This window comes from Oculina patagonica, chromosome 4 (assembly GCF_052425735.1).
Source record: "Oculina patagonica isolate OP01 chromosome 4, crgOcupat, whole genome shotgun sequence".
Classification (NCBI taxonomy): domain Eukaryota; kingdom Metazoa; phylum Cnidaria; class Anthozoa; order Scleractinia; family Oculinidae; genus Oculina; species Oculina patagonica.
The window spans coordinates 63,647,501-63,674,040 of record NC_135761.1 but is presented as its reverse complement, the minus strand read 5'-3'; the positions used below and the strand labels follow the sequence as shown (position 1 = coordinate 63,674,040).

General features: G+C 36.8%; 1 protein-coding gene across 1 annotated transcript; it reads left to right on the top strand.

Annotated features, from left to right (window-relative positions):
- The first annotated feature begins 635 nt into the window (after window positions 1-635).
- LOC144651059 (2-(3-amino-3-carboxypropyl)histidine synthase subunit 2-like) lies at window positions 636-26,467 on the top strand. The gene is made up of 16 exons (XM_078510928.1): window positions 636-833; window positions 1,869-1,981; window positions 2,740-2,817; window positions 3,880-4,022; window positions 4,632-4,881; window positions 5,083-5,200; window positions 5,675-5,748; window positions 16,445-16,512; window positions 16,983-17,041; window positions 18,392-18,502; window positions 18,600-18,652; window positions 18,733-18,785; window positions 19,302-19,336; window positions 19,760-19,847; window positions 20,303-20,374; window positions 25,720-26,467. Exons 1-16 carry the CDS (start codon window positions 666-668, stop codon window positions 25,875-25,877), a joined length of 1,641 nt encoding a protein of 546 aa, XP_078367054.1. The 5' UTR covers window positions 636-665; the 3' UTR covers window positions 25,878-26,467.
- The last annotated feature ends 73 nt before the right edge of the window (window positions 26,468-26,540 follow it).

The following is a 26,540-nucleotide window of genomic DNA, read 5'->3' as shown; positions in this document are numbered from 1 at the left end:
ACTTTGGTTCATTGAGCCCTGAGATCACGGAAGAAATGGGAGGTCGATTATTATCACTGTTAATTACCACTTCACATCCATGACAAATATCAATAGCTATTAACCAATCGCAGTGCGCGTAGCATCTCAGTCATGCTGATTTTTCTTTCTGAATCTCTTCATCCGTGCTTTCGTGACTTGCTGTTTGCCTTAGGGCAAAAATGTAAAAAAAAAAAAAAACCCTCATCGTTCGTTTTCAATGCAGCTGCCATTTGAACCCCTTTAAAGACTTTTTTAAGTCTTTAAAGTCTTTTAATTTAAGTCAAAAGTGAATGACATCTTAACACAGCAGAATCTTTTTCCTGTATGATTCTAACGAAGCCCACTCAGAATACAGTGCGTGTCTAATGCTTGCGTGACATGCATAAACTGTGCTCTCACAATGAAAAATTGTGTTTAATTTTCTTTACTACAACATGTGTTGGAAGTCAAACAAAGCATTCAAATACTGTCCTCCAGCGGCCGATGTGTTTTTAACAAATTTACTTTCGTGATCAGGTGTCTAGCGTCACTGTAGCGTGACTCTAAACCGGGAGGACAGGGAGGACCAGCTCCAGGGAGGACTGGGCTAACTCATTTACTTCACCGTCAACTCGTCCGGTCAGCGGAAACTTTCTAAAAACAAAATGGCGGAAGACAGCAGTCATGTGTTGCAGTTTAGTGGCAGCGAAAAAGAAGTTATAGAAAGGAAATTAGCTGTTTCTACTGATGGATTAAATACAGGAAAAGATATCAACGACTTTTACGAAATTTCCAGATGCGTGGATGTCATAAAAAGTCGTGGTTTTCACAAGGTCAGGACAAGTTTTAATGAATTTCCGTTTTAATCATGCCTATAGACCTATCAACTCCTGGTGAACTTGAAAGTATTTATGTTGTGGTTCAATTTTATCCTTGGTTCAAATTTTACTTTCCTCTGTTTTAAACTCATTATCATACATTATCACACCCCAAAACAAAGGAAAATAAAATTTGAACCAGGCATAAAATTGAATCATAACATAAAATTTACATTTAATATTTCAAGGAACCTGACTCCTTAAAATAATTTTAATAACGTAATATGCAAATATGATCTCACTGCCATCTTAAACAATATTTTCTGTAAGGGTTGTACTCTTTTTTTCAATAACTTAGCAATGCATATATATCTTTGTTTGTTCTTATTTCCTTCTGTCAGGGAAAACCTAAAAATAACAATTGAGGAGAAGTGGGGGGGGGGGGGGACAAGGGGGCAGGAGCCCAGGAGAAAAGGGGTTGGAAGCGGGAGAAGAGAGGGTGGAAAGCAGAATTTCTAAGGTAGCAGGAACCGGGAGAAAACAAGTTAAATTTTCCAACATTTCATTCTATTTTGCAATAGATATGACAGAAAGAGAAGAGAATGGCTATGGAAAGTGGCGGGAGGGTTAGGGTTAGGGTTTGTAAAAAATACAGGAAAGCAGGAGTAAAGGGCATGGGAGGCGGAAGGTTCAGTCCCCCCTGTCCCCCTCCATGGAGAAGAGTGCTGTACTTACTGTGACATCTTTAATGCCTTTATTTACATGGTTGTGCGAAGCTATAGAAGTCACAGGCCCAAACAGAGAAGATTAAGTCAAATAATTCATTAGTGGTGAGCTGTCAGAACCAAAGAAATTTCTCAGCACTAACACTAAAAATTAGGAATGAGTAAATTTTATGCAAATGATTCATTTCATTTTAAATAAAATCACATGCTCAACCTCAGCACAGGGAGTCAATATCTACTGTAGCACAGCATTATACAACATTTCTTCTAGAGGTATGGGTATTTATCAAGTAAATAATCTAACCTTTAATTATTTTCTTCTCAGATTGCACTCCAGTTTCCAGACTCACTTTTAGTTGATTCAGCTGCTGTTGCTTCATTAATTGAGAAAAACACTGAAAAGAAGGTCTTTGTGTTGGCTGATACTTCATATGGAAGGTGCTTGAGTTAACATGTTAGCCTCTGCTTCCAAAAAAAAATCTTTAGTCCTAGAATATCATTGGTTTCATTCTCATCACATATGTCCTTAATGATACATTGATATTTGAAGGAGTATCTATGCCCGGGAGGGGTACTCCCTATAACGGCCTATATGGGGAGGCTCCGCCTAAAAGGGGTACCTTTTTCAGGCTTCAGGTATATAAAAGGGTAGGGATTTCGCAAGTTTAGGTATATGAAAGGGTATGGAAATCTGTCATTTAGGTTTTTGAAAAGGCCTTTAATTAAAATATTTCGAACAGATGCAATATTTATGGCTGTATTATTTCGATTTATAAAGCGTTATCAGGAGCCCTACTTGAAAATGACAAGAAAACGTCATGTTTTAAGTCTATACCATGACTTTCAGGTAAATGAAACATGGGGTAACTTTTTTCATTAAAAGGTATACGAAAGGGGTACAATTTCTGGCAAAAAAAGGGGAAGGGGTAAGAGCTCGGGGACCCCACCCCCCTGGTATCTATGATCATATTGATCTCTCATTAGTGATCTTAGGGTTTATGTTACGGTTCTTTTTTGGGTGACTGTTGTGACTCCAAGCTAGGAATATTAGTTGTTCATCTAGTTTGATCGTCTGGGTGCTGATGAGGGTAGCCATGAAAACACTCAAACACAGTCTTGACCTTAACTGTTCTGCTTGTGTCCTGAATATTTCTGCGTAGTGACAATGATAATAACTAGCAATCTGTTCTTTTTAGTTGCTGTGTGGATGAAGTTGCAGCAGAGCATGTTCAGGCGGATCTGATAATTCATTATGGTAGAGCTTGTTTGAGCCAGTAAGTTACTGATTTGATACAGGAATTGCCCTGTGTATCCTTAAAAACATGCATTATCTGATAATTTGGTACAATGTTTATGTACATGTTTGTACAATGCACATTTGGTACAATGTAAATAGCGATGCGTTAACAAATGGACCTCATTGCCTGATGAAGACTAGCAGTATTGCAGTCGAAACATTGCGATCAACATCTCAAGGCGATTCTATCATGAGACAAAGCAATAAACGTTCATTCCTAATGTGCATGTACTATCTTAACTGTACGTCCTCTTAGTAGATAATATTCTTTAGATGGTGTACTGTCGATTGCATCTACCTGTGAACGCACGCGCTGAAAACATGTTTTCAAATGACGTCAAACGTCAGCGTTTCAGGTGTCAAACTGTGAAGTTTAGCCGACCGAAACAAGAACTTTTGCACTCAAAATGCTCACCATAAACACTGAGTACGGGCGAAACTTTACACTAGAAATGATTCAAGTGAACCTGTGTATGCATATCGACACAGATCAGCATCAGTTTCTCAGAAGAAGTTTCTATATCTAATCTTTCCGCCATTTCGAAACCGGAATGTGTTGAATTTTCGGCGCGAAAGTTGCCGTTACGAACTGCTAAACTTCAAAGTTTGACACCTGAAACGCTGACGTTTGACATCATTTGAAAACATGTTTTCAGCGCGTGCGTTCACAGGTAGATGCAATCGACAGTATTCTTTTTGACTTAACTTGCTTTTACCCATTTAGGCAAACATTTTTTGTACAAATATATTCCAACTAAGTCATGGTCATTAAAACACCTGTCCAATCCGAGACTGCCGAGTATCTGGCGGCAGTTGTTCAAAGAGTGAATAATGCTATCCACTGGATAAATCGCTATTCAATGGATGACTGCCATACAAAACCTACATGTACTTTGCTATACACTGGATAGTGATGTATCTGGTTGATAGCGTTATCCAGCCTTTAAACAACTGGGGCCTGGTGTTCCTTACATTTGCACATTTCATTACATAGTTGGTAAATAGTACATAACATACCGGTACATGTATCTTTTGACAGGACACGGAGACTCCCAGTGTTGCATATATTTGGTAAATGGCCAATCAGCATTCCCAGCTGCCTGGAGCAGTTTAAACAATTATTTCCAGATCCTTCAGTTAAAGTGCTGGTGTTTTCTGATGTGGTGTACAATCACTGTATGGGTGAGAAAGCTAATATTTTTTATTCCTGACTGTGTTAAAGTAGGCCCATACAAGCGGCATGACTGTTTGTATGTTCGAAATATAAAGAGATGTTAATGGGGATATTGAAAGGGACTTATTATCGTATACTTATTTCGAGTAATGTCTACTTTTAAGCTCAAAATAAACGTAACCTTATCCCACAACCCTCCAAAAACCCCAAATTCGCCATTCTGAGGCTCAAAAACGACAACAAACAACATGTGAGTAAAGTTTACGTTTATTTTGAGCTTAAAAGTAGACATTGCTTGAAATAATCCCCATACATTTCTTTATATTTTGAACATACCAGCAGTCACACCACTTGTATGGGCCCCCTGTGGTGTCAAGACAAAACAATTTTTATCAAGACTCTATCAAAAACATTTTGTAGATTTTAAACCAAATCTGGATGCACCACTACCTTAGCTAACTAAGTGTACAGATTGATATGTACCTTTAGGTTAGCTAAGTGTACAGATTGATATGTTATAAAAAAGAGTTGGAACAGTAGGAAATTACTGAAAGATAGTATAACGTAACTTATTAAATCCTTACATATTTTTTCTGTCTAAATTGTTGTGCTTTTAGGAGATGTCCAGAATACTATCAAAGGGATTTATCCAAATCTGATATTCACAAAGCTTATATACTCCACATTTGAAAAAGATGAGGAATTTTCTGCAAATCCAAGTTCAAAAAGTAAACAAAATGTTCAAAAGGAAAATTCCCAGGACATCATTCCTGAAACACAATTACCGAGTAACTCAGTGGAAACAGATGTTGAGATGACTTCACAAGAAGACAATAAGAAAGATCAAAACAGGGGATATTTTTGTAGGTAAGTGAAATGTTATGAAAAAACTTGTAGCCCCCAAGCCCCCAAGCCCCCAAGCCCCCAAAAATATCAGACATAAAAATCCTTCCAATAATCTTTAGGCATGCCCCCTCCCTTGAAATATAAGCCTGTAGGTTTACATTGTACATTTAATTAGCTCTTAAAACATAATTATGTTGCTTAACTTATTGCTACTGTTTGCAGATTTGGACGTGAATTTAATCTTCCTGCAACTGCAGAGTTGGAGGAGTATGCTGTGTTTTACATTGGTGGGGAAAGTTTGTGTTTGAGAAATTTAATGATGTCCTATAATAAATGTCAGGTACACTGCAAATTATGTCATTAGTTTTACAGCATCGCATAGCTCATAGAATTCTTGCTTTCTAATTTGGTATAAACAAGGTGCAAAGTAACTAGATTTTCCGGCAAGTTTAAGCCATTGTGTTGTTCCAGAAAATACCTATACCTTTTTTTTTGGTTTGAATCCCCATCCCCATCCCTTCGGAAATTTTCAGTGTAGCATGTACTGTACTTTCCATTATTGAGAACTGCAACCTTCTTAGAATGACAAAATTACATAAAATAATTGTAATTAAAATAAAGACGGTCAAGTACTGATGTCTTTCTATTTATGAAGTGGAGGAAACGATTGAATGGAATTTATTTGTATACATGTACAACTCTCTTGATTATCATTCCATGTGTTTGGTATCATCACTTTTAATACATTGAGCCATTCTGATTCATTTTTTCCATGAAACTTGAATGATCAAAGTCTTTTTCCTTTTATTATTAGTTTTATTCATATGATCCATGTACCAAAGTTGGAAGAAAAGAGACACTTAATGTCAATAAGGCACTTATGAAGAGGTAGGTACTGCCATAAAAAATGTTTTTGGGCTCCCAGTAGTTTTTTCGACTATTTTGCTTGTTTACAAGCAGAAGTAGGAGATTAGGAGTGATGTGGGCAAAATTTGGAACATTCTTGTCTACTCTCAAGGGACTTTTTTAATTTCTCAAGGGACTGTTTTAATTTCTCAAGGGAGTTCTTTCCGCTTAGTGGGCGATGAAAGGGTCTCTTATTATTATTGCGTCAACACTTCCGATCTCGTGTTAAAGACGTGACTTGTCACATATTCCGGTGTAGGTGATGAAAGGGTTTGTCATTAGTATTGCGTCAACACTTGCGGGTTCAAATTGCGGCCTCGTGAAAAAGCATTAAAAACGCTAACAAAATTACAGAATTCAGACTACTACAGAGAACCTTGAAAGAAACTTTGTTTAGAATTTATTTTTAGTTTGGATGAAGTCAAGAAATGTGTTGACAAGCGGCAGAGTATCGAAATTTTTCGCACCGTGCTGTACTGCACGGCAGAAATAATTATCCACATGTTCATGTTGAAAGCGAAGTTTTAATTTGAGCAGCCGGCTTTTGAAGTCAATTGTACACTAAATGGATTTTGCGATCGTTCAAAAAATTACAGAGAACCTTGAAAGAAACTTTGTTTAGAATTTATTTTTAGTTTGGATGAAGTCAAGAAATGTGTTGACAAGCGGCAGAGTATCGAAATTTTTCGCACCGTGCTGTACTGCACGGCAGAAATAATTATCCACATGTTCATGTTGAAAGCGAAGTTTTAATTTGAGCAGCCGGCTTTTGAAGTCAATTGTACACTAAATGGATTTACCGATCGTTCAAAAAATTACAGAGAACCTTGAAAGAAACTTTGTTTAGAATTTATTTTTAGTTCGGATGAAGTCAAGAAATCCCGACGTTACTAATCGAACAGTTCGGTAATCGAACTTGATCGAACTGAATCGAACTTAATCGAACGATTCGGTTCGATTAGTTCGATAATCGAACAGAATCGAACCCAAAACTTTGTGTGAGAGAGTTCGATTCCGTTCGATTTCCGAACTAATCGAACCAAATCGAACTTAATCGAACACAAAAGACAAATCTTAAATTCACCCTCATACAACCAGATAATTGAACAGTCTGTCTAAGTAACAGTAATAAATGAATAAATTTTTTATTTATGGACTTTCGGCAAAAAAACCCGAAACGCAAAGTTCAACAGACAATAGAAAATAAATCCTCCTTCACTCTAGTTCTATTTCATGTTATCAACCTATGGAGTCCCAAGTAGTCTGCGTAGCTGGCGATTTCGTCGGAAAGCACGCGTGGGAGATTACTGCGAAGACTCGCCTTCTTTCACTTTGCCGATTGTTTCTAGCGACCTTGCCGCTCACTCGCTCCCCAAGAAAACCGTCAGCTGCGCACACTATAACCCAAGCAAAATATTATAAACTGAAACAATGCTAAAAAACTGTTTTCAAGTTATTTGACATAAGTTAACCTAACTGCAAAAAACCCGTCCTTGAAAGCGGAATTCGTTACTTAAGATTATGAGATCTAATAAGCGACAAACAGTAATAAAATTGACATCAATTTCCTTTCTGTTTATTTATTCGTTGTTCTGGGCTAAACAACCGCGCCTGTGACACTCGTATTCACACCCGTTTATTGGGAACATACCGCCATTTGCAGCCAAATGTAATTAGACCGTGAATTTTACGACCGTTGTTTTTTAATCAACATCCATTTTCCATGATTTTCAAATCGAACCCAGTCGAACTTAATCGAGCCTAATCGAACTTAATCGAACGTTCGATTTAGTTCGATTACTCAAAATTTTTTGTGAGAGTTCGATTCTGTTCGATTACCGAACTTAATCGAACCTAATCGCGTGATTACAGTTCGATTCAGTTCGAGTAAGTTCGATTAATCGAACGTTCGATTTGGTTCGATTAGTAACGTCGGGAGAAATGTGTTGACAAGCGGCAGAGTATCGGAATTTTTCGCACCGTGCTGTACTGCACGGCAGAAATAATTATCCACATGTTCATGTTGAAAGCGAAGTTTTAATTTGAGCAGCCGGCTTTTGAAGTCAATTGTACACTAAATGGATTTTGCGATCGTTCAAAAAATTACATCCAAGTTCAAAGCAATAACAGTACATTACCAAAAAATTACAGAGAACCTTGAAAGAAACTTTGTTTAGAATTTATTTTTAGTTTGGATGAAGACAAGAAATGTGTTGACAAGCGGCAGAGTATCGAAATTTTTCGCACCGTGCTGTACTGCACAGCAGAAATAATTATCCACATGTTCATGTTGAAAGCGAAGTTTTAATTTGAGCAGCCGGCTTTTGAAGTCAATTGTACACTAAATGGATTTACCGATCGTTCAAAAAATTACATCCAAGTTCAAAGCAATAACAGTACATTACCATTTCGTTCTCAAAAGACTTGAGAAGCCGCAATTGGTCCTTGTTTAACTCCGTGATTTGAATTCAAAACGCATTTGTAAGCACTATTACACCATATCTTCGCGGCGGTGAAAGGAAAGATAAATCCTTCATCAACAAGGTTTCAGCACTCTGTACTCCATGGTTTTCCGTTTTAAGGCCACTTTAAAATTCTATAGTGTTTCTCCTTTCCGTTTTAAGTCCCAAATATGTTTTTTTTTCTTGTTCAGAATCAAAACAAGGCCTTGGAAGTTTGTAAATACAACCCGCGCGGCTCTACGATTTCCTTGTACGATTTCAATGCACGGAATAATACGAAAAACCTTCTTCTAGGACCCCAAGAGTTCTCTAAAAATATGCGCAGAAAACAGATTTTGATTGGTTTATTTGCCGTTATTATCTATAGAACAATAGAAGAACCAAAAAAACTCCAGGGAGGGTGGGAAAGGGCATATTCCGCTGTAGGTGATGAAAGGGTCTCTCATTAGTATTGCTTCAACACTTGCGGGTTCAAATTGCAACGGCGTGAAAAAGCATTAAAAATGCTTACAAAATTACAGAATTCAGACTCCTAAAGAGAACCTTGAAAGAAACTTTGTTTAGAATTTATTTTTAGTTCGTATGAAGTCAAGAAAAAAATGTGTTAACAAGTGGCAGAGTATCGAAATTCGTCGCACCGTGCTGTACTGCACGGCTGAAATAATTATATATCCACATGTTCATGTTGAAAGCGAAGTTTTAATTTTAGCAGCCAGCTTTTGAAGTCAATTGTACACTAAATGGATTTACCGATCGTTCAAAAAATTACATCCAAGTTCAAAGCAATAACAGTACATTACCATTTCGTTTTTAAAAGATTTGATAAGCTGCATTTAGTCAGTGTTTTGAATTCAAAACGCATTTGTAAGCACCATTACAGCATGGCGGCGGTGGAAAGAAAGATAAATCCTTCATCAACAATGTTTTAGCACTCTGTAGTCCATGGTTTTCCGTTTTAAGGCCACTTTAAAATTCTATATTTCTCCTTATCGTTTTAAGTCCCAAAGATGGTATTTTTCTTGTTGGTTTTCAAAGCCTGGTGAGACCGGCACAAGCAATTTGGGGGTGGTTTCCAATGTTTGGGTCAACATAACACTGGGGAGCTGGTGTTAAAGACGTGACTTGTCACATATTCCGCTGTAGGTGATGAAAGGGGCTCTCATTAGTATTGCGTAAACTTACTAATTTTAAAAACACGAAACAACTTTTTAAAGACATGTTTCGGCATGACTTATGCCATCTTCAGTTTATTGAGAATTTAAAATCTAGGGCTATATATATACCCAAGCTACAAATACAAAAATAGAAATGTATACAAAGTAAAATTACAATAACAAAAGATAACGGTAAAGCCGTTACAAAGTGGCAGGTACTGTCTGGTACTGTCTAGAACAGTAATTACTCACAGTGTGAGCTTTAGACCGTTACTAATAGAACAAAAGATTAAAATAAAAAGGTGTTGACATGCTGCACTTGAGTGTTTAAATCTGGTTTTAAACTATTAATGTAAAAGGCCTCTTTTAATTTAAGAAAATAAACGGTTTGAGCAGAATCCAAAATTTTAAAGCAATCAGATGTGTATAAATTTTTGCAATTAGATGAACTGTTAAGGTGTTTAAAAACATGTGAATTTTTGTCAGTTAAAGTATGCTCTTTGATCCTTGTTGAAAAATGACGGGAAGTCTCGCCAATATAACGGGAGTTACATCCCACACAAGTAAATTGATAAACAACAGAGGATCTAATAGCATCAGGAATGGGATCTTTAAAACTGAAAAAATTCTTTATTTTAAAAGAGGAAAAAACTAACTTGATGTTTAAGTCGCTGCAAAAACGCCTAGATAACTGTTTAATTTTTATCTGGGTTATATTAGATACATTGCCGATGAAAGGTAGTTTAAAATAGCGAGTGCTGGTGTTGTTAGAATTACTAATACTAACATCACTAGAGGAATTAAGTCTAACATTATCTAGATAACGTTTAATGATTTTGTCAATTATGTGGGAGGGAAATGATTATTATTATTGCGTAAACACTTCGGGTTCAAATTGCGGCGTCATGGATTGAAGATAACTGTAATTTTTGCATACGCAAGCCAAATCGGTCATAAACTGTCTAAAAACGTTTTGTTCTTTGTATTAAAAGGAAAGTTCTTGGAGAGTGCGTTTTATCCATTAGTACCAAGTTATCAGTACAAAGATACGCACGTTAATGCTTTAGTTTGGCAAGAGTGAAGTTAATGAAATAACATAAACGGATACAAATTCCAGTGGTTTTTAACTGTTGCGGAGTGGAGTGGTTTTCAACGGTTTACGAAGTTTAAAGGAGCAATAGAGCTCTATCTACTGCTCAATAAATTTGTTTTCAATAGCACTGAACTTGACAGTTGTCATAAACTTTTCTTCACCGTTGGAAGAATTCACTCTGGAAAAGAGACAGATGTTCAGTGGAGCAAGAGAGTTACCTTGAGTGCTAAGTGAGTACAATCTTGCGTTGATTGTTTGTATGAATGTGTCATGTGGTACAGATGTTTTTTCGATAAAGTTATCACTACATGGTTTCGCTTTTAGTCTTTGAAGTATTTCCGCACTGCGGTTGGTAAGCGAGTGGGGAAACATCAACGCAGTTGCAGTATCTGGCAATTCTCATTTATGCTCGTGATTTTTGCCATCAGTAACTGGTTAACTCATTTGCCATCGTTTGCCAAAACGTACAATTTTTAAAGTGCTACGCTTTTCGTTCTTTTTTTTTCTCTCACTTCTGTTATGTTCAATTTTTTTTAACACGTGTTTTCTTTTGTTCTGCCGTGTTTATTTATAGCCGTTTACGCTATTCCGTTGTCTTAGTTGTTATCAATGCTGACACACCCCTTGACACACCAGTTGAGATAAAATTCTCCCGTTATATGCTAAGCTGCGCTAAAGAAGTTTTTTTTTCTTTTTAGAGAGATAAGCTACCACTTTATTCCATTTCTACGGTATGATACATTCTATGAATTTTTGGTATGGCAGTTTTAGTATTTAATCCTGAATTTCCTTAGTATGTTTTCGTGAGCGATGCTTTTGAATTTACACAATGGACGCACAGCAAGATAAAACGAATTTCCGGTAATTGTTTGAGTACATAGGTGGTGGAAAACACGGATCCTGCTTCCCAAAATCCGTAACCGGGTTTACATTACGTTTTTGACGTAGGGTATAAGCAAGCCCGACAGTTTATAAATTTCAGTTAGAAACTAAACAGATGAAGTCTTCTTTTTAGGTTATCACCCATGATTTTATTCTTTCTTATAATTTGAAACAGATTTTTGGTCTAATTAGACCGTAAATCGCCAAAATTATTTTAATTCGCGTTACTTCCGTTCTCCTCCAAATTTGGTATACAGGAAGTGAATTTTATCCGCCAATTACCTAGTGATTCCGGCCAAGAAACTTTAATGTGCCTTACATGACGATTTTTGCAGAAGTTATTCCTTCAGCAATATGGCGGTCTCGGTCTAACGAGCTTTAATAGGGTTTAAATACGGTGTACGATGAGTATCATGCGTTAAAATCTTGAAAAGTTACATGAAATCTTGAAAAAATACATAAAATCTTGAAAAGTTACATGAAATCTTGAAAAAATAAATAAAATCTTGAAAAGTGACATGAAATCTTGAAAAACAAAAATCTTGAAAAACGAGAGAAATCTTGAAAAAAGTGAAAAATCTTGAAAAAACACGAAAAAATCTTGAAAACAGTGACAAATCTTGAAAAACGCGAAAAATCTTGAAAAACGCGAAAAAAACTTGAAAAACGCGAAAAATCTTGAAAAACGGTAAAAAATCTTGAAAAACACGAAAAATCTTGAAAAACGCGAAAAAAATCTTGAAAACGCGAAAAAGCTTGAAGATTAATAAAGGTCAAATGAGATATTGATCTCACGTGACACGACGTGCTTGTGTGTTTAATACATATCTGTTAGGCCAAACAGTACTCCTTTTGAGCTGTTTCGGTAAAAGTATTGGTTGATATTTGCGTTTTGGAACTCAACTAGCTGCCTCCATTTTTTTTTATTCGTTTTGTCTCGTTACTTGCATCCAACAAATAAATTCTAGTACAGTTTGATTACTGCATTTGAAGCCTCCAGGATGCGGTAACGATGATCTTTTCTGGCAATTTTTTTATTCTTAAGCAAGACTCGAGTTTCGGTTCTTCAGTGGAACTCATCAGTTGCTCCTAAAGTCTCGTCGAATTATTTGAAATCATTCGATTTGCCGTTTTTGTACAAATCTCAACACCCAAGCTAAGGGGAGCTTGAAAAACTGAAATAACTCACAATGCTTTGAGACTGCATTACCCTTGAAAGGACTCGGATCTTAGATCTTCGCATCCATTGAAAAGAAACAATCCTGCGAGCTGACCGCACGCTTATGATAAACAAAATCATTGTTCGAGATAGCCTGCAGAACAGGCGGTTTTTGTTTTTCATTCGCGCTTCGCGCTCGCCCTCGCGTGACCCGCTAAATAAAAACCTAGCACTTCGCGCCTCGACCCGCAAAATAAACCGCCTGTTCTGCAGGCTATGTTCGAGAGGTCCACTGATCCGATACACGTGACAGTGAGACAACAATATTCTTTTAAAGGACTGATAAACGACTTTTAACTAAACATGCCACAGAACAAGCAAACATAATGGCATTAATATTTTTACTGAAACAGCTCTAGAGATCTAGAGAACGTAAAATCCTTAATTAAACAGACTGAAGGTTAACTTTAAGCGGCCAACGGGAGTCGTGTTTGGCCCAACAGACATGTATTCAACAAGCACGTCGTGTCACGTGAGATCAAGATCTCATTTGACCTTTTTCATGATAATTTTCAAGTTTATATCAAGATTTTCGCGTGATTTTCAAGATTGTTTGGCGTTTTTCAAGTTTTCTCGCGTTTTCAAGATTTTTCGCGTTTTTCAAGATTTTTTCGCGTTTTTCAAGATTTTTTTTGCGTTTTCAAGATTTTTTCGCGTTTTTCAAGATTTTTCGTGTTTTTCAAGATTTTTCGCGTTTTTCAAGATTTTTTTGCGTTTTCAAGATTTTTTCGCGTTTTTCAAGATTTTTCGTGTTTTTCAAGATTTTTCGCGTTTTTCAAGATTTTTTTGCGTTTTCAAGATTTTTTCGCGTTTTTCAAGATTTTTCGTGTTTTTCAAGATTTTTCGCGTTTTTCAAGATTTTTTTCGCGTTTTCAAGATTTTTTCGCGTTTTTCAAGATTTTTTTCGCGTTTTTCAAGATTTTTCACTTTGTTTTCAAGGTTTTTTCGTGTTTTTCAAGATTTTTTCGCGTTTTTCAAGATTTTTTTTGCGTTTTCAAGATTTTTTCGCGTTTTTCAAGATTTTTCCGCGTTTTTCAAGATTTTTCACTTTGTTTTCAAGGTTTTTTCGTGTTTTTCAAGATTTTTTCGCGTTTTTCAAGATTTTTTTTGCGTTTTCAAGATTTTTTCGCGTTTTTCAAGATTTTTCGTGTTTTTCAAGATTTTTCGCGTTTTTCAAGATTTTTTTGCGTTTTCAAGATTTTTTCGCGTTTTTCAAGATTTTTCGTGTTTTTCAAGATTTTTCGCGTTTTTCAAGATTTTTTTTCGCGTTTTCAAGATTTTTTCGCGTTTTTCAAGATTTTTTCGCGTTTTTCAAGATTTTTCACTTTGTTTTCAAGGTTTTTTTCGTGTTTTTCAAGATTTCATGTCACTTTTCAAGATTTTGTGTATTTTTTCAAGATTTCATGTAACTTTTCAAGATTTTATGTATTTTTCCAAGATTTTAACGCATGATACTCATCGTACACCGTATTTAAAAGCTCGTTAAGATGGTCTTTGAGAAGGAATTATGATCTGAAACGTTTTTCGAGTGTCAGAGAAAGTTACTTGGAGATTTGGGTCTATATTCGAAGCTAGAAATTGAGGTAAATTATCTTTCTTGTTGCTTCGCACGTGTTTCGGTCTGTTGCGTATGCTGTTGAATAACTTGTGTGTGTTTTTTACATCCCATCGCCCCGGGCAGCTGAAAATTTGAACACGATATTATTCATAGAACGCCCCTCAAACTGCTCAAGGCTGCTTAATCGGCAGAGAAAACGGAACAATCGATACTCACCAAGAACTATGTCGGTCAAGCTGGTTATCCTATACGTAGTTATTCCATAAAACGCTGGTTATAGATAGCCACACATTAGCTTTGGGCAGAGCGCGCTGTTCAACTGACTCAAAATCGTTCACATGCTCATATTACACATACAGAAAAGAAAGAGACCTTTTTTGCCTCTTCAGTGACAGCAGAATAACCGACGGAAACAATAGAAATAAAGTCAACAATTACTTTTTATTGTTTACAAATACAAGTTAGTCAGTTATTAAATTCTCGTTTATAAATCCGCGCGTCGTTTTCTTCTGTTTTAGCCAGCAGAAGGTTTTGGTTCATTTTCCCCAGGTACCATCGATATTTTGTAAAATCCCAGCAAGTTTTCTCCAAGGAAAACCGTCCCAGCAAGCGAACAGTCTCATTCCTAAATTTGCCAGCCAGCTCAAGTTCAGGTTGCAGAGCAGAAATTTTGTGGAGCGGTTTCGTTGGGTTCTTCTGCGTATGAATAGATAAAATTCCAAATGGTACAAAATGCTCTTTGGATCACCTTTTTTTAGATTGAAAACCTCGCTTGTATCATAAATTATGTGTCTTTAATGATTTATTTGGAAATGTAAAGTTTTAATACTTTGCCATGGTTTTTGAGATGCAATCCTTGTGTTTACGCAGTACAATTTATTGGTAGTTAATTTGAAATTCGGTCGATTTTTCTCAGGTTTTCAGGTTAGTTTTCATCTTAGAAAAAGGAAAATGTATTGTTGTAGTTCCAAATTTGTAAAGTGATTGAATTTTTTTTTTTGGAAACTTGATAACTTTTACATAAGCCGATGTGTTACTCTTAAAAACGAAATGTTTTGCTCGTTAATGTGATATTGAAACTTTAACTGCTGTAAATAAGTTTTGAGTTATTAAATAAAACATGCATCATGGTCTTTTGTGTATTTTTATGTTATAAGAAGGGGTTAAAATTTTTTCATTTTTTGAGCTTTCTTTTTTGGCTTGTTACTTTTTTGTCAGTTAATTTGTTAAACACAATAACACTTTGAAGGACAAAAAGGATTTCAAAAACTCAACAACAAAATTTAACAACAAGGCGTTTCCTATTGGTACCCCATCCAATTACTAAACCCGCCCAACAAACCTTAACTTTGGCGATAAGATGACAACAACTACTTTCCATGTGGTATAAGAGAACACGTAGCTCATCTCACAACAGCTCACCTTGAGCAGGGTTTGACTTGGATAAATTACCTTAATAGAAACCCCTTGTTCTTGTGATTCCATTAGAAATTTCTCAGTACAAACTTATTAACTTCAGAAACTTTCATTTCCCTTTTAACAGCTTTCTTAACTTACTTCGGCTTTATGCGTTTCTTTATCTCGAACCTATGCCCCACTTCACCCTACCCCCCCCCCCCCAAATAATCATTATTCGACGCCTTCTTTACCTTAAATTGGCGTATTTTTAATTGAAATGGTTCTTTGTTTTGGTAGCTGTTGTTGCCACTTTTTAAAATGTTTCACACTTCTGCGTTTTACAAAATTCACACATACTGCCTTTTAAGAAAATACGTCAATGCGCATTTTACAATGTTCCTCCCATCAACCGTACCGTTCCACCGTTCCACCGTTCCACCGTTCCTACATTCCTAATAATAAACTAACCAGAATATCCAGGACAACACAAATTTACATATTTCAACACTTGCACTCCTAAACAAAGTGAAAAGCCTAATTCACCCTTTAAAAAGAACTACTCCATACCACAATTGACTGCCAACAGATAAACCATAGCAAAATAGTCGTAGTCTCACAGAGACCTTTGATTTTTTTAAAAAATTATTGATTTAATTATGAGTTTCTACAGTCATAGCTGATAAGACTTTAAGTCTGGACCATTGCTAGTGCAGAAGCCATGTGGTGTTATGGCATATCAAGTTGTAATTAGTATGAGCTACCTTTATTTTGTTTGCCGATGATCCATATTTTTGTAGGAAGTATTGTTCAAAGTCATATTTCAAACACAGTGGTTGCCAGAATTTGAAATTTTAAGTAATTTGAAGGAGGTAGATTTTCATTTTATGATTCTTTGTTGATTGCGTCATTTAGGTATTACATGATCCAGCGAGCCAAAGACGCGCAAGTAGTTGGAATTGTGGTGGGAACATTAGGAGTAGGTATAAAACAATTTGATATTGCGATCTAATCCTTACTTCTCATAAGCTGTCTGCTTAATTTAACTTCATAGAGTAAGGAGAAAATAGATTTCGATCACTCTTGGAGCTAATCTTGATCTTACAAGACTAGTACTTTTTGTTAAGTGTTTATACACAAGCCTCTGATCACTAGACTTGGGAGCCATTCCAAAGGTATTTTTTTGTAATAAATAACTTTTTTGTATTACATAATTTTTGCATTAATTTTACACACTGTATGACATGGGCAAAGGAATTTTCAGATGGTATGGAAGCTGTGGGGAAAGGAATTTTCAGATGGTATGATAAGGACAGGAATCTTATATAACACATTTTAAATCAGACAAATAAAAATAGAAGCTATTGAAAATCTATATGTTTAGAAGAGGCTTTGGTGTGCTGCCCCATGCTGCTGGCAGCAATAAAATAAAAGGACATTCTATTTTTCACAGCTGACTACTTAAGAGTTATTGAACGAATGAAGCAAGTTATAAAAATGGCAGGAAAAAAGGTATTTTTGATTCAATTAATATTTATTATAAATGATTACAGTAACTTTAATACTAGATAAAACAATTTAACAGTATTGATAAAAATTTGATTCATTTCATATCCACCACTTGATAAATTCAGTGGTGGTTTGAAAAATAGCATACAACCCTTGAGCTACCACCTTGAGCATAGCCTGTAATAGTTTCACAGTCTTAATGCATGCTCAAATGCATCCGTTCTGTAATCCCAAAATAAATAAATAAATAAATCATGAAAACACAATCAAAAACACAATCATGTAATCTCCTTTTTTCATGTATGATAAATAAGAATGTTAACCTAATAGGTAAGTCCAGATTTTTTTAGAAATATCAGTATTATTGTGCCTTTCAACGACATGTTCACTCTGAAGTTCAAATGATTTTTTTAATGATTTTTTTCACTGATGGCAATCATTATTGAGTCCAACCCGTGACCTTCTGGACACCATTTGGATTGTCTACCATTGAGCTTATTCAAGGGAAATTGTATGTTGCATCTAGAAAGAAGTACAGTTGTACATCTTGTAAGCAGCCATGTCAAGCCCATGCTGTCGCTTACAAAGTGCATACCCTGTAGGGTTGCAAGGCACCCTGTTACCAAAAAGCCACCCACAGAGAGATTGAATCATGTGAAGTGGTAATGGTCAGATATGTCCAGGATTGAACGCTAATGAGATGCACGTTCCTCATGACAGGCATCACAAAGTGTCCTCATTAACAAAAGTTCACAAAAACACACCAAAATCTGTCAAATATGAATTAATATGGAAATGTAAAATAACACAGTCAAACATGAAGTACTGATTAAACAATACTTGCGTTCAATCCTGGACATAAGTGGTAATGGTTGCTAGTTACCGAGTTTAAAGACAACAGTGGCAGATCTACGGGAGGGGCCCACGCTCCCACCTTATTTTTAGACCGAATAGAGGCCCATAGGGCCAAGAAAAATTATTTTCGTGAGCGACCCCCTCCCCCCCTTATTCCAGAGACTGAGTCTGGATCCACCACTGAACAATATTACGCTAAAAGTGATCATGGCTGCCTGCAACACATGGTCACTTAGGAGAGGTTTTGACTGTTGTAAGTCAAACTGCAGGGACATTTAATTAATAAATGTAATTATGGAATTAATCATTAACCACTTTTTTAAAATTGTCAAACCTTAGAGGGGCCTTCTTATGTTAATTACATTTTATGTTTTTATTCAAAGTAAATTGTAAATTATTTAATTAATATTTTACTTTTTAACATTGTCAAGTGCCTTTGAACTTATGGAAATGGAGCTATATATTAAATGATTATTATTATTATTTTTTTTTTTTCAGTCCTATTTATTTGTCATGGGGAAACTTAATGTGGCAAAAATGGCAAACTTCATGGAGGTCGATGTGTTTGTGTTAGTTGCATGTCCTGAAAATACATTGATTGATTCTCAGGTATGAGATTCTGCTATTCAAACAACAAGTCTTCATTTACAGTGACAAAATAAGAATTTAAATTATCTTCTTGTTAAAATTTGTATTTTGTTCACAGGAATTCTACAAACCAATAGTGACACCTTTTGAAATGGAATTAGCATGCCTAAGGTATGAAACATATTTCCACAGCATTATTATAATATTATTTAAAATATCTATTAATTAGCAGATTTTTTCTTTAATCACAGGACACGAGAATGGACAGGAGACTATGTCACTGACTTTAGAGACCTTTTACCAGGTTTTGTATTTCAATTTGGTATCACAACATTTACAAAATGGACTGATTTTGGTGGCATTTATTTTAAGCAAAGTTTGGTTAAAAAGGCCAGCTGGGGTTAACTACCAGTAGATGTTTCAACCCTCTAAGTAAAGACCATTTTAGTCGCCATGGTGACTAAAATTTTAAAGCTAGCGACTAAATTGGAACCGAAGTCACCAGCCTTGTGGCTAAAATCAAGAAAAAGGATTGAAGGCGTGAACTTAATTTAGCGACTTAAATTTTTCACTGGCGAACAAACTTAAGCAGTCGGTGGCCAAATAACCACTAAGGAAAAAGTAAACTTGGAGGGTTGTGTTTCCTTTGCAAATGTTTAGGATTTTAAGTGCCAACAAATTAAACTATTTAAAGATCCTGGAGCTTTTTTTTTTTAAACCTAATTGGTTCATGACAGCCACATATAAAATGCCGGTGTTGACATACAATGTAATAACAGTGTTTGATTAATTTCTGTTTTCTTGCCATTGTTGTTTACAGGATCTAGTGCCTCTGTTGAGCTAGAAAATGAAGAGGTATGACAAAAGGATAAAGAGAAACTAAAGTGTAGTTAACTCTATGCTAGTACCGGTAATTTAAAAACCAGCAGCCAGCCACTTTTACCACCTCAATAAAAAGAAACAGACAGACCAAAACAACACGTCACTGCTACAACAAAAAATATGACCATGACTACAACAAGTGTATTAGAACTGTGTAATTGTAGTCAAGGGATGACATAGTTTGTTAGTGTAAAAATAACATCAAAAAACATTTAGCATCAAATCACCAACAAACTACATGTAAGTGTAAGAACTTATGAGAGTTTACTTAAAACCTTTTACTTTAAACTGTAAAATAAAATAAAATACTTTTGCTAGCAATCTAATGCAAAGACTAAACAATATTAAACAGCTTTGGTTAATTTTTTTTTCTGACAAGTTTGTGTTGATTCACAGTGTATGGAGAATTCCAGTGACATTCCAGATGTATCTTTGATAACTGGACATCTTAGACCCACTTACAAGTCAATGGACGTTGAGACAGGTGTGTTTGTGAGTACATCTACGAGCCATAGCCATTTCAGTTGTTTCCTTTTGGTGGTTTTGGGGGGTTTGCTCGTTTTGGTTGTTTCGTTTCGTTGTTTTGGGTTTTAGTAGATGCTGTCAATTTATACCCTGTCCCCATAATTTCTTCACTTTGATTTGCTCCTGAAAATTAAGGGTAGTCCATGGTCCGCGTCCACAAGGTGGTCCATGGACTGGGTCCACAGGAGTGGTCCATGGACTGGGTCCACAGGAGTGGTCCATGGACCTGGGTCCATGTTTTGTATACGTCTGGGCAATGGTGCATTGTTACCCACAAATGTTGACCTATCACCGCCATTGCACACGAAGCTTGTTTCCTTTGAATCTCAATGTTTCCCTTGGCTCCACCTCCAGAAACATTGAGATTCTGAGAAAACAAAATTAACTGTCAGTGATAATTGTTGTTTTTACTAGGGCTTTCTTCTTCATCACTGGTTGAAAGGAATCAGGAAACAGCTTTGTCAACTCAACACCACACTTCTGCAGGTTTGAATAGTGCTGCCTGTTTACAGCAATTATTCTGGTAGCATGTACTGTATTTATTCAATTAATTCAACCTCGAATAAGCACCCACCTCGAATAAGCGCCCACCTTGAAGGTAGGAAAAGTTAATAAGCGCCCACCCCCCCCAAAAAAACAAAGTGCACAAAAGGAGTATTGATTATTGAAATTGACTAAGTACTTTTAAAAAGACTTCCCCATGACCGAGTTTTCTTAGTATTTTACAGAAACGTTCAATAAACAGTTAAGTGTTAAAGCCAGTAAAAATCATAGATGATTGTCAAAAACTCGGTCATAGAGCCCAAATATGATTTCGCCCATACTTTGTATATTGGTAGACCCAAGTCCGATACACATGCCAAGGATATTCATTTACAGTAATATTCACTTGTTTAAGAGAAAAAAAGATTAAAACAATTTGCAGTATTTTCTTCAAAACATTTTCGCAAATTGACACAATTTGTGGCATTGTCAAGTCAGCCAGGCGACAGTTTGAAATGATTTCCACACAGGTTCAGTTTGATTGATGCATCTGTAATTGAATGACAGTGAAAGCGGTCCATTATCTCTGCTCACAAATTTAATATTTTTTTTTAAATAAGTGTACCTAAATCCTCTCTGAAGAGTGTTCGTTGGGACATCAAACAAACTCGCCAAAAAATGCATGTGGTACGCAATAAATCTCCAAAGAAAAACCTTCTGTGGCAAGTTTAAGGATGGTTTTAGTTTTTTACCGTTTAGTTTTTTTAGGATCTTTAGAGGATTAGAACATGCCCGAAGTTAGCGAAATTACACTATCCGCCATGATCCAATATGCAAATTAGGTCAACACTCGAAAGATTTCTGCCTTTGCATTCGCAAAGAATTTGACAATACAAATCCCCCTTCGCGTTTTTGGGCGACGTAAGATAAGAAGAATGAAGCAAATATCTGTCTGAGCGAAATGTTGAGATAAACTGAATAAAAACCAGTCGAGCATTCGTAAACATTTTGAAATTCGCTTACCTCAGTGTCCTCATTCAACAATCCTTCGTGATGTTTGGCTGCGTTTTGTTCGTTGTGTAGTAAATTTTGCTATATCCTTAATGCAATTGAAGCTTAGTATTTAAATAAATCCACCACATCCAGCAATACTTCCTTTTAATTATAAAGCACTGTTCAGTGCAGGCCATAAACAAATACTGTTACAGTTCGTTGTTGACATGTTAGCAGTCTTCACGGTCCAGTGGTATCTGTCACGCAATACGAATACAAACTGTGACTGAATTATGTCAACTACCGTATTTACCCGTGTATAAGTCGACCTTTTTTCACCTAAAAATCGGTCCAAAAAATCGCCCTCGACTTATACACGGGTCAAAATTTTCGACCTAAGCACCAGTTAAATAAATTCTGCACAATTAGCATAACAATTGTTTTATATGTCAAACAAACATCAAATAAACAACAGTACAGGTTACGGTGTCCTTTCACTTTTCTATCTTTGTCGTTAAATTGGCAGTTCAAGTCGAAATTCATTACAATTTATCCGCTTAATATAAACCTGAATGTTGTAGAGACTCACTGGCACAAGGTTTGAATAAAGAGCTGACATTTTCCACTAATAAAGCTGGTAAATCCACTCGAGAAAACATCTTCTTGCATGATCTTTCTTGCTTCCAACTTCGCTACTTAGTAACCTGGCATGATGCAAACACGTGTAGTTATCAGTTACCAGTACCTCACCGATTTTGTAGCTTGGTTACCAAGTTCCCCAAGCAAGCTTGACTTTTATTTGATCACATAATAAAGTTAGAGTTTCGTTTATGCGCTAATTTTTGTAAATAAATCCAGACGTTTCGGGACTTCTGTCCCTTCATCAGTGGAAAATAGCCGTTAAAGTCAGCGCGCGTCATTTTCTTTGAATGTGGCAACATTGCGTACGCGCGCGCTAACTGAGTCCATTTAAATAAAAGCAAAGTCAATGTTTATGCCGCGCGGCTGTAGAGTGCGGCATTTGAAGATCAGGCGGCCTTCCGCGCTGCGTCTTTCTCTGATGTTCGTAAGGCCTGATCGCACAACAGACACCATCATGTCATCTGTTGTGTGACCAGGCGAGGAGAAATGTTTTGCTACGGGCAGGTCAGCTTTCCTCTCGACAGATCTTAAATGTTCGCAGAACCTGTCACCGAGCCTACGTCCTGTTTCGCCAATGTACGACATGGTGCATGCACGACAAGTGATAATATAAACGATGTTACTGGTCGTGCACGAGAACCTCTGTCGTATTGTCAGTGGTCCACCAGGGGTGTTGATCTGGGAGGCTGGATTGGCATGGGCGCAGGTCCTGCATCGTGGGCGGTGGCACGGAAAGGTTCCATGGGGTTCATCCCCTGTGTTAGCAGCAGTCTTCAATCCGGCGCTAACACAGGGGATGAACCCCATGGAACCTTTCCGTGCCACCGCCCACGATGCAGGACCTGCGCCCATGCCAATCCAGCCTCCCAGATCAACACCCCTGGTGGACCACTGACAATACGACAGAGGTTCTCGTGCACGACCAGTAACATCGTTTATATTATCACTTGTCGTGCATGCACCATGTCGTACATTGGCGAAACAGGACGTAGGCTCGGTGACAGGTTCTGCGAACATTTAAGATCTGTCGAGAGGAAAGCTGACCTGCCCGTAGCAAAACATTTCTCCTCCCCTGGTCACACAACAGATGACATGATGGTGTCTGTTGTGCGATCAGGCCTTACGAACATCAGAGAAAGACGCAGCGCGGAAGGCCGCCTGATCTTCAAATGCCGCACTCTACAGCCGCGCGGCATAAACATTGACTTTGCTTTTATTTAAATGGACTCAGTTAGCGCGCGTACGCAATGTTGCCACATTCAAAGAAAATGACGCGCGCTGACTTTAACGGCTATTTTCCACTGATGAAGGGACAGAAGTCCCGAAACGTCTGGATTTATTTACAAAAATTAGCGCATAAACGAAACTCTAACTTTATTATGTGATCAACAGACTGCGCTACACAGTTTTTAACAATATTTTGACAATATTGTGATCTTATTGACTTTTATTTTATCGAGTGGGTTTCAAAGTTTTCTGATGTTCCTTGGTGTTTTGCTTGTCTTCTAAAGCCGCTACTATCTCTCCACAATTAGAAAGGTTCGTTTGAAATTAGTGTTTTTGATTTTATAATGCTGTTTCAAAAAATAATGGACGAAATGCCTGCATAAACATGTGACACAGTCACACGAAATTTCTTTAGAGATTTCAGAGCCCCCGGGTATGTTACTATGATATTTGTTGCTAAAACGCCCGCGTAAGCACAATAATAAACTTCACATTGAAACTTGCTGTGTTTTTTCATTAAGTACTCTACCTGAAGGGAAATTCTAAGAAACACAAGGTTATTTTTCCAAAAAAATTCTTACCCAGAAATGAAAAAATCTTAGTTTATGGCCTCAAAAAAACTGCCAATATTGTCATGATGTTTACAGCGAGATGTTGTTCTGCCATGCAACAGCGAACAGTGCTCTGTTATGAAACATTGTCGGATAAGGTGGATTTCTTACAGTATCAAATTTGACTGGTGTTAAGGATATGGCCAAAATTACCGCGCAACGAACACAACGCAGCCAAACATCACGAAGGATTGTTGAATGAGGACACTGAGGTAAGCGAATTTCAAAATGTTTAATACGAATGCTCGACTCATGGTTTTTATTCAGTTTATCTCAACATTTCGCTCAGACAAATATTTGCTTCATTCTGCTAATCTTACGTCGCCCAATAAACGCGAAGGGGGATTTGTATTGTCAAATTCTTTGCGAATGCGAAGGCGGCAATCTTTCGAGTGTTGACCTAATTTGCATATTGGATCATGGCGGATAGTGTAATTTCGCTAACTTCGGGCATGCTCTAATTTACTGCTTTAAAAGATCCTAAAAAAACTAAACGGTAAAAAACTAAAACCATCCTTAAACTTGCCTCAGGAGGTTTTTCTTTTGAGATTCATTGCGTACCACATGCATTTTTTGGCGAGTTTGTTTGATGTCCCAACGATCACTCTTCAGAGAGGATTTAGGTACACTTATTAAAAAAATATATTAAATTTGTGAGCAGAGATAATGGACCGCTTTCACTGTCATTCAATTACAGAAGCATCAATCAAACTGAACCTGTGTGGAAATCATTTCAAACTGTCGCCTGGCTGACTTGACAATGCCACAAATTGTGTCAATTTGCGAAAATGTTTTGAAGAAAATACTGCAAATTGTTTTAATCTTTTTTCTCGTAAACAAGTGAATATTACAGTAAATGAATATCCTTGGCATGTGTATCGGACTTGGGTCTACCAATATACAAAGTATGGGCGAAATCATATTTGGGCTCTATGACTGCCATTTCTTTGATTCTTACTGGCTTTAACACTTAAAATTCTGCTTTGGTACACCTTTCCGTTGTGTTATTTGTTATTGTTTTGTTACAAAAATAAACTTACTATTTGCTGAAAATCGTGAAAATTTAATAGCGCCCAGCCTCGAATAAGCACCCACTCTCAAGGTCCAAAAATTGAATAACCGCCCAGGGCGCTTAATCGAATAAATACGGTACTTAAATTCTTCCTTATTTTTGCAATTAAATGTTTTAAAACAGAGAAGCACTTGGAGAAGGACATGGGAAGTCCCTTATCGCTCCTTCCCATTATCTTTTTTGAGTCCCTGTGTGCCTCATGCAAGATAACTGGAAACAAGTAATACCATACAGGATGCCTTGGAATGGGTACAGTGTAATTAGCAAAGGGATCAGTATACTATTGTCTTGATTTATCACCAAATTAAATTGTCAGCATCCTTCAAAAGAATTTTTTGGCAGTAAGTAAGGAGAATGTATCAATGCACCAACTGTGGCCTACACTATAATGAGCATGAGAAATTAAAATTCATTGTCAGTTTTCTGAATGAAAGCTCTGTTTCTGTGCCTTAATACTCTTCGACTGATAAAGATGAAATATCCAAATCATTTTGCTCCTGGGAGTGCATAGAGAGAACCCTAGCCACATGCCATTCATGGGTCCAACAAAATGGCATACCTATGACCTTTATCAGAGTGGAAAGACATAATAATAGAAGTTTTATTCCTTTTGTGAAATTGCAAATAAAAATGCAAAGAAGCAAGGTTAAGAAAATGATTCTTTATTTGTGCATTTGTGAAAATATCAGTTATCACCTGGCCTCAAAAATAATTTTTTTTTAGAAAAATACCCTCAAGAATGCCATCTATTTTATAGTGTACTGTTTCAGGTATGAGATTGACAAGGTTCAATTTTGTTTTAGCGGAATACCTTGCATCCAGATCATGGCGAGGACTGGAGCAGAAACAAGGTGAAACACCTGTGACGAAAGCAGTGGATGGAAGAAAGGGCATTGCAGCTGGGTACTCTCATGAGAGGGGCCTAAATACAGACAGCCAGGAAAACCCCTCCAACAAATAATCCTTAAATAACAATGGGATGTACTTATGGAACAGGGACTGGACTTACGGACAGTGGCTAGCCTCTGGATCTGAAATGTTTCACACTTACAGTTAGGCCACCATGCCTCTCCAGCAACATAACAGGAAAATCTGGAACCTGAATTGAAGCTGTTGTTTGCTGGTCAAATGACATGAAACCCTTGTGACATGTTGGAGATGTCCAAGTTGCTTTGGGCAACCTTGTTTTAAGATTCCTTTTTCTTTAGAAAGTTAATAGGATGGGCCCTGGAAAAGACGTTTTAAAAATGGCACCTGTCTAAATTTAAAAATTGAGACAGGTCAGAGAATGCCATTTCTAAATGACTTCTGTTGAAGACAACCATGAGTGAGGAAAAAGAAATGATTGTAAAAAGAAAAAATAGGAAGCTGAAAAGAAAATTTAATAACTGAGCATGGCATATTCTAAGACAAGAAAGGATTGCCTAACAAGTGAATAGAGCCTGGCTTAACAAGACTGTGAACTCAAAACAAGTGTCAGAAAATTCGAGAGAGTTCAGTGATTAAACATTAGAAATAAACCTGAAAACTCTGGGTGCAAAGAAGACCTGATGGAAAAATATGAGGTTAAGCAATTTTTTTTTTTTGCCAAACTGTATCATGTTTTCATAGGCCCTTATCAGAA

What these genes read in the sequence shown, in the direction of transcription:
- LOC144651059 (XM_078510928.1), top strand. Translation starts at nt 666, where the DNA reads ATGGCGGAAGACAGCAGTCATGTGTTGCAGTTTAGTGGCAGCGAAAAA. An exon ending in GGTAGAGCTTGTTTGAGCCA is followed by an intron (nt 2,818 to 3,879) that starts GTAAGTTACTGA and finishes ATCTTTTGACAG; the next exon opens with GACACGGAGACTCCCAGTGT. An exon ending in GGTGTACAATCACTGTATGG is followed by an intron (nt 4,023 to 4,631) that starts GTGAGAAAGCTA and finishes TTGTGCTTTTAG; the next exon opens with GAGATGTCCAGAATACTATC.